This window comes from Cavia porcellus, unplaced genomic scaffold (assembly GCF_034190915.1).
Source record: "Cavia porcellus strain 051 isolate PalLab524CR breed Dunkin Hartley unplaced genomic scaffold, mCavPor4.1 scaffold_20, whole genome shotgun sequence".
In the NCBI taxonomy this organism is placed as follows: domain Eukaryota; kingdom Metazoa; phylum Chordata; class Mammalia; order Rodentia; family Caviidae; genus Cavia; species Cavia porcellus.
In genome coordinates, this window is record NW_026947503.1 from 21,025,310 (window position 1) to 21,040,785 (window position 15,476).

Genomic DNA, 15,476 nt, shown 5'->3' on the forward strand with positions numbered 1-15,476 from the left:
TCTAAATCTGATCCACATTCTCCATTAGCTTTTCCCACCATCTAATGTTAAAAGAAAAATTTATTTAACATACACATATACTGTGGTCACATATGTATTTTCCAACACAAGCCATTCTAGTCTATGTTCCTTTGCTTTCTTCAGGTTGTAATAATTGGTGATAGGATCAGTACCTAAGACTGTAACACTTAACATTATCCTTGCAGGGAGACCAAGGTGAGGATCTAAACTGCTTATCTAATAGCTGAGAACCACACCAGAAAGTGAACAGTCTTCCTGAATACTCTTGGCCGATGTTTTGACTATGAAGGTCACTAAAGAAATCTGCTATCTGCTAGGCACTATTTTCAGATACTGAAGATAGAGATGCTAAACTACACAACATGCCCTATTTGCGGAGTTTATATGTTTGTAGGAGAAAGAAACTTGAAGGACATGCAGTGGTTCATAAAATGACAGTCACATTTAAAAAAAGTTAAATACTACATATCATAATCAAGTCTCATACAATAAGAACAAAAAATCTATATAGGAGATATGAAAATATATGATCATGTCACTGATAATCACAGTAGCTTACCTCATGCCCTGGAGAGAGGTGTTCCATGTCAGTTCGTAAACATCTGAGGCCAGGCAAAAAGTGATTTACCATTAAATCTTCTGAAATGACTTGAGACATGGTAGTTAAAGAAACTTTAAAAAGACAAACTGGAATTTCCAACAGAGTTTATATACAAAGAAGAAGCCCTCTTAGATAAGGCATTGGAATACTGATCATTCAAAATAAAGACTTCAAATGTGACACCTCACTCGTGCAGTAAGTATTTATTAAGAGTCAACTGTATCTGTTCTCAAAAAACTATTGTATTGTTGTAACATCCCCTAATTAAATCATAAGCTAATCTACTCAGGCATTTAAATGAATATGAAGTATGGATAGTTAAAAAAGTGTTTCCATGACAACTAAAGTTTTGTTAAAAAACCAATAAAGACAAATTGGTTAATGTATTACTGTTTAATTACTATGTAAAAAGTTGGGTAAAATATAAAGAAACTTGGCAAAATTCTACACTCAGTGTCAGAAATGTTTCTGGATTGTTTTAAAGAAAGGTAATCTGAAAAATAGATAAGTGCATTATGGATATGGTTTATCTGAAAAAGATGTTTAACTAGAGTGAGCAGGTGCACACCCAGGATATGCTTCAGTCCTCAACTAAAGGACTGGTAAAATACATTTATATATTTTAAGTTGAAGTAGTTATCTAAGATATATACTGTTTTCTTGAGTTATTGTTTTAACCGTGTTGTTAAACTGACTTTCTTTTTTTTTTTTTTTGTCTTTTTCCTTTTTATTGGTACTGGTAAACTGACTTTCTACTGGTCCTGAGTAAACTGGATCAACAGTGTTGGTTATAATGAAAGTATTTGTCTATTTTAGTATTATGTACAGTTCCTGGTTATGTGTGCATTTAGCTGATCACTTTATCATACAAAGGAATCAGGACAGCAGATACATTTCTCAAAGAAAAATTCAACTTGTTTATTCACAACTATTCTGGCATATTCTCACTTTATTCTTTCACTTATTTAAAAAGTTATTTAATATTACACCACATGCAATGAAAAATTCTGTAAATTCATTTCCTCTGAAGATAGTTTAATGTTTTTGAAAAAAATTATGACAAATTTCTGAAGATAAATAATCAGTGTAATGTGAGTACTTCCTTGAAAAGTTTAAAATAAAAACTCCATCAACAAAGCTCTTATAAATAAGTGACTTATAAACACAAGGGAATTAAAATAGACAAAGAGGGCTACAATCTTATGATTATGTAGTCTTGTTTTCTAGATACGGGGAAAGTACCACTAAGATACAAATGTGAGTGACCTTTGGTTTAGTAAAGAGTATGATCTATGGATTGAGAAGTTCAAGATGGCTTTATTTTTTTAAGCGAGAAGAAGAAAGTTCTCTTTTTTTTTTTTCTGCGTACAGTTGGAGCCTACCTTTTCTTCCATTTCCCCACACAATCATTCAAGTATTGCAAATTTATAGGTCCTTGTTGATATTAGAAGCTGATTCTACCTTATTAGTGGATGATTTTCAAAAGGCTTCTAATTGCTAATATTAGACAGTTTTTTTTTTTTTTTTTTTTTTGAGACAGACTTGGTTTTGGAAGAGTGCTCACTACATTTTTAGACAGTCTGATTAGAAGTGTATGTTTTCCTTATAAATAAAATTGTCCTTTCTATAACATCAGCTTGTATCTTAGCCAGAGACAGTGCCTAACCTTCCTTGTACAGAATCACCTGTCAGATAACTCACATGATCTTTTCATCTCAAGCCATCCATTCTTCAGATTAAGAATTTCTAAATTCCTTCAATCTGTCTTAAACATAACTTCCCCACTTGGTATGCCAAATTTTAAAATATTTCTATGTCTCTATTAAAATATGATGTTAGTCATGAAAGGAATACTCATGTTCCGATCAGCTCAGAATATAAAGGGACAGGTTTGGGCAATGTGATTTTATTAGTGACTACATGATTCTGTTGACTCAGGTACAAGTTCTGCCTCATACAGAACACATTTAATACCTAAACAGGGACTGCACTTAACAGGGTACTTTTATTTGCTATACTAGTAAGAGACATTTATTTTATTTATTCGAGAAACAGTCTGTATGTATTGGGATATATGGTAATATTTTTCTGTACCTATGTTCTTCAGAAACAGCTGTCTTTCCCATTTGGAAAATCTGATTTTCCAGATCTAAAGTGTTGGTATTTTGACTTTTTCATTTTCCTTGTGACATTGTCCTTTAAAAATTATATACATGGTCTATGGCTTAAATTTTTAACATCTTTCAGAGAGCCTAATAAACATATCAATCTTTTCATTCTCTGAAATACAACTCTGGATGCTATTACTATTTTCCTGCAAGGATATTGTCACATCTTTATTATTAAAAGTATTTCTTCTTGACTCATATAGAATATCAGTTTTTTTTCTTCCTCTGTCTTCTGTTAAGTTGAAAAGTCAACAAGATAAATCAGGAAGGATAGTAAACGCTGCTTTTAGTAGAATTAAACCTATTGGAGACATGAATAGTTGAGGTACCAAACTATGAAAATACGGTGGCTCTGCTCACTATGTAATGTTACAAAAAATATGGTTATATCACCCATATGATGAGGTCACTGGTAGCAGATTTGCAAAATAAAATGCACTGAAAACCTCCATTAACATTTCAAAAGGAACATTAGCTCCTTAACAGATGGCTTCACTTTTGTACTCTTCCTATTGACTTTATTGCGAACAAAGTACAGTAACGCATTGTTATATACCAGTCAGTCAAAAGTCCAGTGGCAGCAAGTCTCAGTGCAACTTTAGAACACATTTTTCTTATTTAAAATTGTTTGCTCACCTTGTTTATGATGGTGAACTAGCATATAAAGTACAGAATCGATAATCTTCAAACTCTTTCTTGGTTCTCTTTTTTCTTATGCATCACAAGGAATCTGTACTATCCTTTCCCCCTGCCATAACCATATTTCTCTGATTATGTACAGGCTGGCATGTACTTTTATAGTTCTATTGACTAGCCAGCCTTTCATTCTTTTCTCAATCTCTTATTTCCTCTTTTTTCAACTCTCCTGCCTTTTAATAAGAGTGTAGAAACTGGCGCTCACTTTGTCCATCTGCACTTCCTTCCTGGCTTTATTTTACTAGGCAAAGGATAGTAAAAGAATTTTTTACAGGATGGCTTAAGTTCTTTGTTCCTGTTAATAGTTTTGTTTTAACTATGAAAAGCAGAAGTCACTAGTGCTTTAAGCTTTGGTTTAATCATTTACAATATAGTGGTTGATAAGGGCCTCCATGACCTCTATGTTCCTTCCTAGTTCTGTAATCACTGGAGATGATTAGCAATGTTGGTGCTGTACTTTTCTAAGGGGTGACATCTCACTAAGAGAAATACATAGCATTTCATGGGATACTGATAGTTAAACTTCACTGGAAAACTAAAATGCCAAGACATATACAAAATTTTCTTTTAACAGATGTTTCGCTATAATTCATTCTGTTCTTTGTTTCTTCCATAAAACATTAGGTCAGTGTCTTTGAAACCACAGATTACATAAACAGAAAATTTAAAATAATTTTTAACATAATGAGATAGCTAGAATAAGGCAAATCAAGTCAAAATTTCAGTTTTCTGTAATACTTATATAAATTTAAGAAAAAGTTCTCAGGGTTTCACAAATAAACTTCATTATAAAACTGGTTACATGAAGGTAGATACACTTTAAAACAAGGATACAACAACAGGAAAGTGCACTATAGGCTTCAAAAAGATGGGTAGCAATATCCAGTCTTTTGGAATCCACAATCTGTAAGTTGTTACCCAAAGCTAACTTATGCAAATGTGGTATAACAACTGAAAAAGGAAAAAGAAATTGTTAAATTTTTATTTCTAACATACATACAAACGCTAATACTTCACAGAAAATTATTTTAATGTATAAAAGTTCATTTTAATGCTATATACTTTCAAAAAGTTACCCATATTCTATGCTTACCTTTTCTTATTAGGGAAAAAAGTATGAGAAACAGTGTATATAGCACTGTTCCCTTTAACTAATTATGAGGTTGTCTATAGGTTATTTGACTTTGCCATTTATTACCAGTGTGAAAAATGCACAACAAATATATATACAACTTACATCTTGTTATCTGTCCTTACAAAAGATTCTTTATACAAATTACCAACATATTAAATAAAAGATAATATTTATTCTTTTTTTCAATAATACATCATTTTAGTCCTTCATAACACTGTTTTTACCTTTGGTTTATCAAATTATTAGCAAAGACCAGTATCAAACAGCACTATGGGTAAGTCTTCAAGTCGCCCAGATGGGCTTAATACCTTTAAAAATAACTAAAAAAATACAGCCCACTATGAGGAAAGCAAGAATCCAAGAATAATACCCAATGCAGTAACAATGAGCACCAATTTTATCTAAGATTGTTATCTGCACACCATTTCTCAGTAAACCAGGATTCTTTGAAAAAATGGCTTCAGAGTCAGTAACTGTCAAAATGGTCTCTTACATGGCCCCTTTCTTGTTTCTATTTGATTAGGGAATACAAAAATACCATTTATAAGCAGATTGTTGACCAACTGTAGCAAACTCTTGTTTGCAGTGAGCCTGAGTATGTAAATACAGTAGTCTTCCCCTGGAAAAACTTCTGCTTCCTAAATAAATCAAGGCTATAATCACAATTTTCTTGCTTAGCTTAGTAAATGGGAAAACAAAACAAACTCTATAAAAACTCAGAATTAAAATGGGCATTTTGAGGGGACTTTTTCATTTGTTAAAATGAGTAGCAGTATTCTTTTTTTTTTTTTTTTTTTTTGTCTTTTTCCTTTTTATTGGTACCAGGGATCGAACTCATGACTGCCTGCTTGCAAGGCAGGTGCTTATGCTGCGTAGCGGTATTCTTAAGATGAGCTCTAGAAAAAATTAGGAGAAAAAATCTCTAAACATTCAGTTGTCAGCTTCATTAATTAGTATATTGAAGCCTTACCAAAGTGGTAAATCTTAGTTTCTCCCACCAAAGACTCTATAGCTCATTTCTTCTTAAACCTTCTGAAGCTTATCTTCCCTATATTTCATGTACTCTGCATAGTCTATTTTCTCCTTTCTGCTTCTAACTTTCTGGAACTTTTTTCTGTTTTTCTCAGAATAGAGCAATTATACTTCACAACACCCGTTAAAATTACCTTACTAGAAGATAAATCTACAGAAATTAGTTTGACTCTAATCTAGGATTAAAGTAAGGGAGTAAGGGCCTTCCTAATTTTCAAAAAGATAGAAATTTACTATAGAATTCAAGATTTCAGCATTTGTATAATACCTTGGGCTGTACCTGTATAATGAATTCACTTGTTATCCATCAGATGGATTTAAACGGCTAAAAGCAGGAGGACATTAAAGACATGAAAGTTTAATACACCCGGTGGGCATAATGCTGAAATTGACCTTCAGTACAAAAGAAAATAGGAAATAAGCAATATAATAAGACCACTGCAGAAGGCCCCCTCTCTTTTTTAGAGGTAAATTTGAGAAAGACTTAAAATTACAAACAAAATAAAAACAAACCAATAAATGGATTTGTTTTACTGACTGTTTTTCTTTTCAGACGGGGTTTTACTTCTGCTTCTAAGTTTCTGAAAATATTCTAGGATAGATCCAAAAGCCAAAGTAAAGAAAATCTTATCTTTTTTTTTGGTAACGTATGTAAACCTGAAATAAGGAACTCAGAAAAATCTGAAATAGAAAACTGACCCTTAAAATCCTCAAAGTATAACCAGACAGTTTCAAAAAGTCTTATAAAATTAAATACTTGAGAAAAAAAAAAAAAAAGGACCCAAGTGTTCCAGGTCAAATAACTAGTCCTTAAAATTAGGACCAAAAGTCCTGTGATATTAAGAATTGGGAAAGAACACTGGGTAATAAAAGAACCAATATCTTCCACTGGCTAAGAAATAGAGGGACTTAATAAATGTGTACTTTTATTTAAAAGTGCTCAAATGATTCTCTGCAAGGATAACATTTACACATTAAAATTTCTGCCCTTCTTCTCAACTCCCAAAAGGGAACTATCTGTAAGTAATATCTTTTGATATGTATTTTACTTTGTCACGATTTTTTTTTTCTCTTTTCCTTTTTTTTTTTTTTTTTTGGTGATACTAGGAATGGAACCATCCTCAGTCCTTAGTTTTTGTTTAAGGAATCTCGCTAAATTGAACAGGCAGGGACTCAAACTTGCAATCCTCCTGCCTCAGTCTCCTTCAGAGCTGGGATTATAAGGGTGTGTCACCAAGTGTCTTGCTTATCATTAATTTATTAACATAAAGAAAAGTTAATTACTCAGGGTAAATTTTTAAAGCAAAAAATGATTCATTGGACCAGGAAATAAGTTTAAAGAAAAAAGAAGGCAATGGGAGTAATTAAAAAAAAAAAAAAAAAAAAAAAGGGTCTGGCTGTGCCAGTACATTAAAGATTATATTAGACAAGCTGGTTGGTATACAGTAAGTTGTAGGAGGCTTCTGGGATAATAATGGTTTATAAGATCTATTCAAGCAGTAGAAATTTCTATTCTAAATCTTTTCTTAAATCCATTTTTAACTGTTATTTTGGGACCTTTTTTTTTTTTTTAAGAAAATTCTGTTATGCAGGTCTATAAATTTAATATGCAGGTGTCCAGTCTTCAATAAAGCAGTATGGTTACTTTTAAAAGTTTGTGAACATCCTAGAAAAAGACAATAAGATGCAGATAGTATGTCTGAGAAATAAGTGTAGACCTAGCATTACTGAAGATAAAAGATTCTAAAGATACATCAAAATAAATGGAGCAGAGCCTACAGGAATACAGATTGATTTTTTCCTAGCTTCTCATAAATCTCTTTTGAATGTATATAAAAGATGTTAACAGAACATCATGGCATACGTCACCCATTACAATTTGCTGATTTCTTGATCCAGGAGGCAAGAGTAACTCTCCCAGCCTCAGAATAACACTGCCTCAGTGATATCAAAGCATCTTCTGACTTCCTACTAGGATTTTCTATAAGATAACATATGAGACTATTTCTACTGCTAACTAAAAATACCAACCCTTTCCTGTTGGTTGGCTAATTATGAAAATATCCAGTAAAAAAGAATCTTATTTGTGTTTCTGTGGTTTGATACTTATTCCATGTCCCCAACAGGCCTATTGAACACTAGAGTCCAAATACTGACAATATTTTTTGTTGATGACTTTTATCTTTAAAAAAAGACATGATTTAAGCTGAATATGCAATAATTAGTCTATTGGAGAGCCCAATTTTATAGTAAAAACTAAACTGACTTTAAGTGTTGATGCAATGGGTTTCCCTAAGACATGTAAAACTACTAAAATAAAACTGCTGAAGTATAGCGGTGGTAAGTGATACACTTTTGGAGTAATAATTCCTGCTACTCCAAAGAAACTTGTCACAATAAAAGAGACAAATTAGAGCTTGGGAGCTAGCTTAATGGTACAGCACTAGCATGTACTATGCTCTGGGCTTAATCCTCAGCACCACAAAAAGAAAAGAAATTAAAGAAAAGGCTTTAAGATAATCATATAGATCACTTAAGTGATAACTTAAAAGTGGTGTTTCATGCTGATGGCATGGTAAGTGGGAGAAATGTGTTTCCTGTAAGAATGTAGAAACATACAAAACTTTAAAAATGAAAAGTCCTCTAAACATAATATCACACTTTCAATTTTTTTTCCTTTTTGAGACAGGGTCTCACTATAAAGTTCAGGCTGGCCTTGAACTCACTTTGTAGCCCAGGCTGGTCTCAAACTTACAACGATCCTCTTGCCTCAGCCTTCCAAGTGCTGGAGCTACAGGTATGCACCTCCATGCCTGGCATTACAGTCTTTTAGGAAGGAAGTCATTAAGACATGTTTTTATTACACCTTTAAATTGAGTTACTTTTCACATGTGTTATAGCAACTGGCACATTAGTATAGGAAATCATCCACTAAAAGCAATACTGATCAGTTCACAAAAAATAACTTGTTTTGAGTTCAGCTTTCAGCGCACAAAAAATAAAGTGTAGCAAGGCTTTAACACATGACAAATCCTCAGAGAAGCTTCTGGCTGTGGTCTTACAGTTCAGGATAAAGATAGAAAATGCAACTTACACTCATCTCGGAACCTGGGTTCTGCATTAGGTCCAACTCTACCAAATGTTTTTATGATCTCTGTATGCAAAGAATGCTGGTCTTGATACTGTGGATCTTCCAGGAAAGAAGCTAATTGCATTTTCACTCTTTCCAGCAACTTAAGAGTGAACAGTGTAGAATTACTTTATAGAATATTAAAAATTGAATAGTGCAGTTAAAGCAAAAGACACACACAAAACATTGCTTGTAGCAGGATATTTAAATGATGGTAACTCCATGATTGTAGAAACATGGAATTGGTGAAGTACTTTACATGTCTTTTAGCTCAGAAAAGGTTTCATATTTGTTTATGCTTGTTAATTCTTAATTTATTTTAAAGATACAAACAATTTTGTTTGACCAATTTATTTGACCAATTTTAAAAAAAATGGGAAGACACTAATGATATTTGGGAAAAGATCATTTTATGATGATTTTACATGTAATATACAATTCTTAAAATAAATTACAGTGTAAGTTACCCAATTATTCACCTCCTGCAAGCAATGAGTCATTAATGAGTTATATCTTACTCACATTTCCCTAAAAGACATTTTTATTTTAGGATTTAAGAACATGTTGAAATTCTGCCAAAACTGCAAGCATTGCAAAATGATATCCTTTTTTTCTGTTGCTTCATTTGCGAAATATATTGTAAAAAAGGAAAGTCTTTCTTTCTATAACAAAATTTATAATTTTTATTATAAAAATCTGTATGAAACAAACTTTATTGAATTTTTAAAAGCAAAATATCTATCAAAAGGAGAAAATAGTTTTCTACTTAAATGACTAGATACTATGTCCATAAATAATTTATCCTCCAATATACTGGGTTTTTTTTTTTTTTTTGTCTTTTTCCTTTTTATCGGTACCGGGGATCGAACTCACGACCGCCTGCTAGCAAGGCAGGTGCTTATGCCGCTGAGCTAAATCCCCAGCCCCCGGGTTTTTCATTTATGTAAGAAAGAACACATTCAATATGGTAACAAAAACAAAAAATTATGATACTAATTTTGAAAAGTATCTTATAGTCAAGGTTGCAAACAGAGCTTTAAAAAACTTGAAATCATTTTCAGAATTGAAATACACCTTTAAAGAGGAAGACTTTGGTAATCTTATGAAAGAAGGCACAGAGAAATTTTGTACAGCAATGTATATTATAACAAGATGACAGAGAGTAGTCTACTAGGTTACTTTTAAGGTTTCAATGACATAGTTGTTAGAATACACATGCCTACCTTCCATCATATATAATGCTGAGATAGATTTGTGTTCCTGATGTTATATAGCAAAATAGTCTTTAAATTTGTGCAAACTGCCAATCAAGAATTTATGTAGATTGGTCAGAAGTCTATGGAATAATGGAAGATTTGGGAATTAGACTTGATTTGAAAGATCATTCAAAAACTGCAGTAGTACCTAGCTAGGCTTAAAAAAGAGCATCTAAGGGTTGGCTTATAGTTGAGAAGAGTATAGCTATAGAATATGGAATAGCTCTTAGAATAGAAAAGCTTATCTGTTATTCAGTTAAGCTATCCTGCTTTCAAATACTGAGATTCTTCTCTGGCCCTTACCAATGAACAAACAACATGAAAGGTATTTTCCTTGCCTCTACTATGAGGTATGTGTATGCTAATTTGTCATTAATCACTTTAACAGTAAATAGATATAAATATATTTTAATTATTTCCTACCTCTCTCTGAATAACTGTTTCCATAATAGTGCCAAAGGCTGGAATTGTGGCAATCCTGACAGAGCTGTTAGAAATTAAAAAAGAAAGGAACTAAACTTTGAGATTTAAAACATGTATACTATTAAAATGTATATCAAATTAAGTACAAGGTAAAAATACTATATTAGTCTCTAGCAATGACAAATTAAATTTTTAAAAAAGCAGACCAAGAAGAATGCTCAAAAAGACAGGCAGGGAACTTAAGGTCGCAGTCTATGAAACTCACAATTCAGGATCACTGGACAAGGTAACAAGGGCCGGAGCAACCCGCTTGTCAACTAACGCTTCACTCATGCCTCGAAGAGTCAGCTGTAAACCAGTCAACATGCAATAAAAAATGGTTTGGTAAACTGGAATGAGAACTGGGTTAGCTGTGAGTGAGGATGGGCAGGACTCAATGGCCTTTCTTGGTTTAGTCACCCACATGAGACATTAAAATGTTACGCCTTTGGTTTATGCCACTACTTACTGGGAACAACCTGTTAATAAGATTAGCAAAGCATCCTTTCTTGGCTTGGAAGAAATAGTCCATCAGCATGTTTTAGGTTTTGAAATAGTTTACTGAGTACTACAGCTTCTAATACTTTTTTTTAATAATATACTGCCTCCAAATTAGGCACACTGTGAGGCAAATTTAAAAAGGAACAAAAAGATACACAAATGGTAAGATGACAGAGTCTAAAATCAAGCATAATCCAATATTAAAGAGATTCTTTAATGAATTTCAAAGCTGATGGTTATTTCCTGACAGGCGCATTTTGAAAGGGATGCTGAATGTAAAAGGCAGGGACGACACTTACATTTCAGGGTCACTGGAGAGAGTAATGAGAGCAGGAACAACCCTCTGAGCTACCAGAGTTTCATTCACCCCCTTCACCAACAGCTGATTGGTCAGCACAGGGGGTATTCACAGGTGATGCATGGAAAGAGCAAACACAGTGCCATGGGAAGAAGAAAGGAACAACCAAGAGAAAGAAAACACAAAAGCAAAACCAAAATTAGAAGCTAAGCAAATACTGCTACTAGAATGCTTCACAAACGCAGCGAATGCTCAGGAGGAAAATAAAGCTTAAATAGCCTAGGAGTCCACAAAGAGATGCTGTCACCAATTCAATAGCAGTTTGTACTTTTGGTCAAAAAGTCTACCTAATTTCCATATTCACTTAAAATGCAATATAAAAGAAAATTTTATTTCTTTAAAAAAGCTAAGAAGAAGACACATAGTTTGTAAGGTTAAAATTCTCAAATTAAACCTGGTGTCATTTTATTATAACCAACAAGGTACAAACTGGACTGTTTTAAAACCAAAATCAAATGGCTAGCAGCCACCACTGCTTATGACAATTCTATAGCAAGTAAATTAAAAATCACATAGGAAAATTCCCAACCTTTAAAATCTTGTAGCTTTCGTTTTTGAAGAGACATAATGTAGCAAAATACTCCTACAGCGTAACACTTGGGTATCAGCTCTGGGTTCAGACTCCATTTCTTGCCACTCATTAGCCTTGTAGTCATCAATACAGTATATCACATAATTTTTTGAAACTCAGTTTTCACATCCGAAAATGGTGATACTATCGTCTAACTTGTTCAATCAGCTTGTACTGATTAAAACACTGCGCAGGATAAAGACTATGCATTCAAGAAATGAGTATTTAATTATTGTGACCTCAAAAAAAATATATATATATATATAATAGAACTGGGGCGTGAACTCAGGGCTTTTGCACGGAGGTATTTTCCCAGCCCTTTTATTTTTATTACTTTGCTTTTGAGACAGGGTCTCAGTCCCTAAATTGCTCAGGCTGGGCTTAAATTTTGGATCTCCTGCCTCAGCCTCCTAAAGTGCTGGATTACAGGTGTGTGGTACCGTGCCAAGAAAAGAAGTATACGATCTCTGAAATGTTTGTAAAAGTAAATTGTTTAATTAAAAACTGCTGTAGTTAACCTCTAAACTGTTTTATATTTCTCTAAAAAGTGCATATAGAATTTAAAATGTTGAACAGAATTAACCTGTCTGTATGTTTGACTGTAAAAAAGAATTCATTTAGCAAAGTTAACTTGCAAAAGGACCACACTGAAGAGTTTCATTTTGTTTCTATGAATATTACAAAATTTTGAGCTTATCTCTTCCTTAACTTCAGAATGTAAGCACAACTTAATTCTAAACGTTAGCTAACCTGTTCACCTAGTTATGATCAAAAATGCCACAGAATTTTTAGTAACAAAAATCTATTTTGGGATATTCTGCCTATATATTATATCAGAGTGATTAACTCACTTTATGTGAAAATACTTTACTTTGAAATATTCTATTACTAATTACTACTTTATGTTAGAATCTACTTATTATTTGGAAATAATTTTTATTAAAAAAATAATTAGGGGCTGGGGATTTAACTCAATGGCATAAAGTGCCTACTTGGTAAGTGCAAGGTTGTGAGTTTGATCCTCAGTACCAAACAAAACAAAACAAAACAAAACGACATTATTAGCCAGGAATAAAATAATAAAAGAATTTTATTATTCCCTTAGATACTACAGAGGCCAGATAAAAACAAAACAAAGTTCAAATACTTCTAATTAAAACTTCCTTCTCTGTACTATATATAAAGACAGCTTAGGTGTGAATTAGTAAAGTTTGTCTTGAAATGTCTGCTACCTCAATCCCACCAAAAGCATTAAAAAAAAAAAAGAGAGAATAATCTAGGAGACAAGTTAACTTCTCATTGAGTTCAATTTCTTTAATTAAGCTAGAAAATCAGAAAGTAAACTAAGACCTATGAATTTTTACACAGTCTATCATTTGATCTTCATACCTCATGAGGTAAGTATAAACATTATCAGTATTTTAAAAGATGAAGAAATTGAAGTTTGGAGAGGTTAAGTAATTTGTCCAAGGTATTAGAATCAAAAATCAGTAGAGCTAAAAAAATAGACTCAATCTTGTCTGATTTAATGCTGAAGTTTCCTATAAATTGGGGTCTAATGTTACACCTCAATTTCTTCATGACGGTTATAAGAAATAATTACATAAAGTTCTTTTGTGCATCTTTTTGGAAAGCCACTATGTCATACTAAGTCACATAATAAATTCTTCTTCTACATTTATTTTGTTAAGCTATTGCTTCAAAAGGTAACATATGCCCTGTTATTTAACAATGAGACTAATGTAATTGGGTTACCCGTTTTTTTTTTTTGGACTAGCCATCTAAAAAGCTAAATTTGGTGTTCATTTTCAGTATTTCATGTTAACTTCTTGGTATACCCATTTCTCAAAAGATTTTGATTGCACTTTTAAAAAAAATGATGCTGTTTCTTATGCTTTTAGTTTGAATGAACTAATTTGAGGGGGAGCAGGCATAATTCTAAATTATAAAGCAGTAATACAAAAGCAAATCTTATAAATTAAATTTTTTCAAAATTAGGATTATTAACAAAAAATAACAACTGATGTGGCTTAGCAAAATTTTATCATAAATAAATCTGAAAAAATACTTAAGATTCATGATGGTTATAAGACATGACAACTAGACAGACGTTCTTAAGGAAACTAAGCATACACTGGAAAGTGCTTATGTCTAAGTACGGTTTCCAGACCAGCACTGACAACAAACATATAAAACAAAACCAGAAAAAAGCCATATATAAGATATAAAGCAGAAAAAAAAAACCAATAGAAAAAAGGAAGCTTCATTTTATTTAAATTATTTTCATTTATATGACATGCTTTCTCAGTGCATACATACATTTTAGAAACCTAGCATTTAAGAAAAAGAAATTGCTTCATAGTCTTAGAATAAAGTCTCATGAAGAGACTTTAAAAAAATGGCTTTTATCAAGGAATGGTGCTTCACACTTGCCATTCTAGCACTCTGGTAGCTCGGTGTAAAGGCCCTGGGTTCAATCCCCCGTATGGGGGAAAAATTTATTCATTCTTCGTAAGAATTTTTTTTTCCCTTTTTGTAGGGGAAGAAATGAATGAAGAATTTTCTTTTATGGTAATGTCTTTTCAGCATATTACATAATCAAAATTATTAACACCTAGAACTTGTACTAGAAATAAAAGCAAAGTTTACACTGACCTTGACAAAAAGTCCTTGATTACAGATTTTTATCAAAAATGTAATATCTAAGATAATAACATGGACAGGAGTGTCAACTTCCTATTAAGAATGGATTTTCTTTAGATTCCATGAATGTATCATACATATGTATACATTTTAGAAAGCAATTTTTTTCTCTTTGTTTTTTGAGACAGGGCTATCTATGTAGTTGAAACTGGCCTTGAACTTATATCACTGAGACTGGTCTTGGACTCACAGCAGTTTTCCTGTCTCAGACTCACCAGTGTTGGGATTATAGGTGTGTGCCACCACAGCTGGCCAGAAGGCAAATATTTTAAGTGTATGAGTAGCCTATCCTTCCAAGTGTAATTTACTTTAAATTATGGAGAAATTCTGAAATTGCAGAAGGCTGAATACTCAATTCTTCTTATAGAAATAACTGCTGTAAGATAGTTCAAGAATTCACATGCATACTAGGAACAACAGTTTGAGCAACCATATGTTCTCTATATTACTATATTATCTTATAAAATAACATAGATAAAAGTCATAATGATAGTTAATATTTACTACAAGCTCTAGACACAGTGCTTTTGAAATATTAATCTGCTTAATATTAACAAAATCTTTTGAGGGTCAGATTTTCTTTTTATCAGTACCGGGGACTGAACTCATGACCACCTGCTTGCAAGGCAGGTGCTTATGCTGCTGAGCTAAATCCCCAGCCCAACAAAATCTTTTGAAATGGATACTTTTTTATTGCCTTAATCATTCTGTAGATGAGGAAACTAAGTTGTGGAAAGTTCAAACCTGCCCAAATAACTTACTAGGTCACTAGGTGGCAGAAATGGAAACTGAACCCAGGCAGTCTGGCTCTATGGTTACTCAAAATGATCAACCAATTAAGT

At 32.6% G+C, this 15,476-nt stretch overlaps 1 protein-coding gene across 11 annotated transcripts in view; it reads right to left on the bottom strand.

The window, feature by feature from the left end:
- The window catches only part of Relch (RAB11 binding and LisH domain, coiled-coil and HEAT repeat containing), a 112,714-nt gene that overhangs the window by 6,939 nt on the left and 90,299 nt on the right, over positions 1 to 15,476 (bottom strand). For 7 of the 11 annotated variants that reach the window (XM_063231516.1, XM_063231514.1, XM_063231512.1 and 4 more), the window contains 5 exons: positions 11,302 to 11,384; positions 10,463 to 10,526; positions 8,748 to 8,886; positions 4,321 to 4,437; positions 581 to 669 (listed from right to left, as the gene is read on the bottom strand). In XM_063231516.1, the coding sequence (XP_063087586.1) occupies positions 581 to 669; positions 4,321 to 4,437; positions 8,748 to 8,886; positions 10,463 to 10,526; positions 11,302 to 11,384 (492 nt within the window). Of the gene's footprint in view, positions 1 to 580; positions 670 to 4,320; positions 4,438 to 8,747; positions 8,887 to 10,462; positions 10,527 to 10,727; positions 10,811 to 11,301; positions 11,385 to 15,476 lie in introns of those variants that run through there. The other 4 variants (XM_063231513.1, XM_063231509.1, XR_010041373.1 and 1 more) reach the window with 3 other exon arrangements.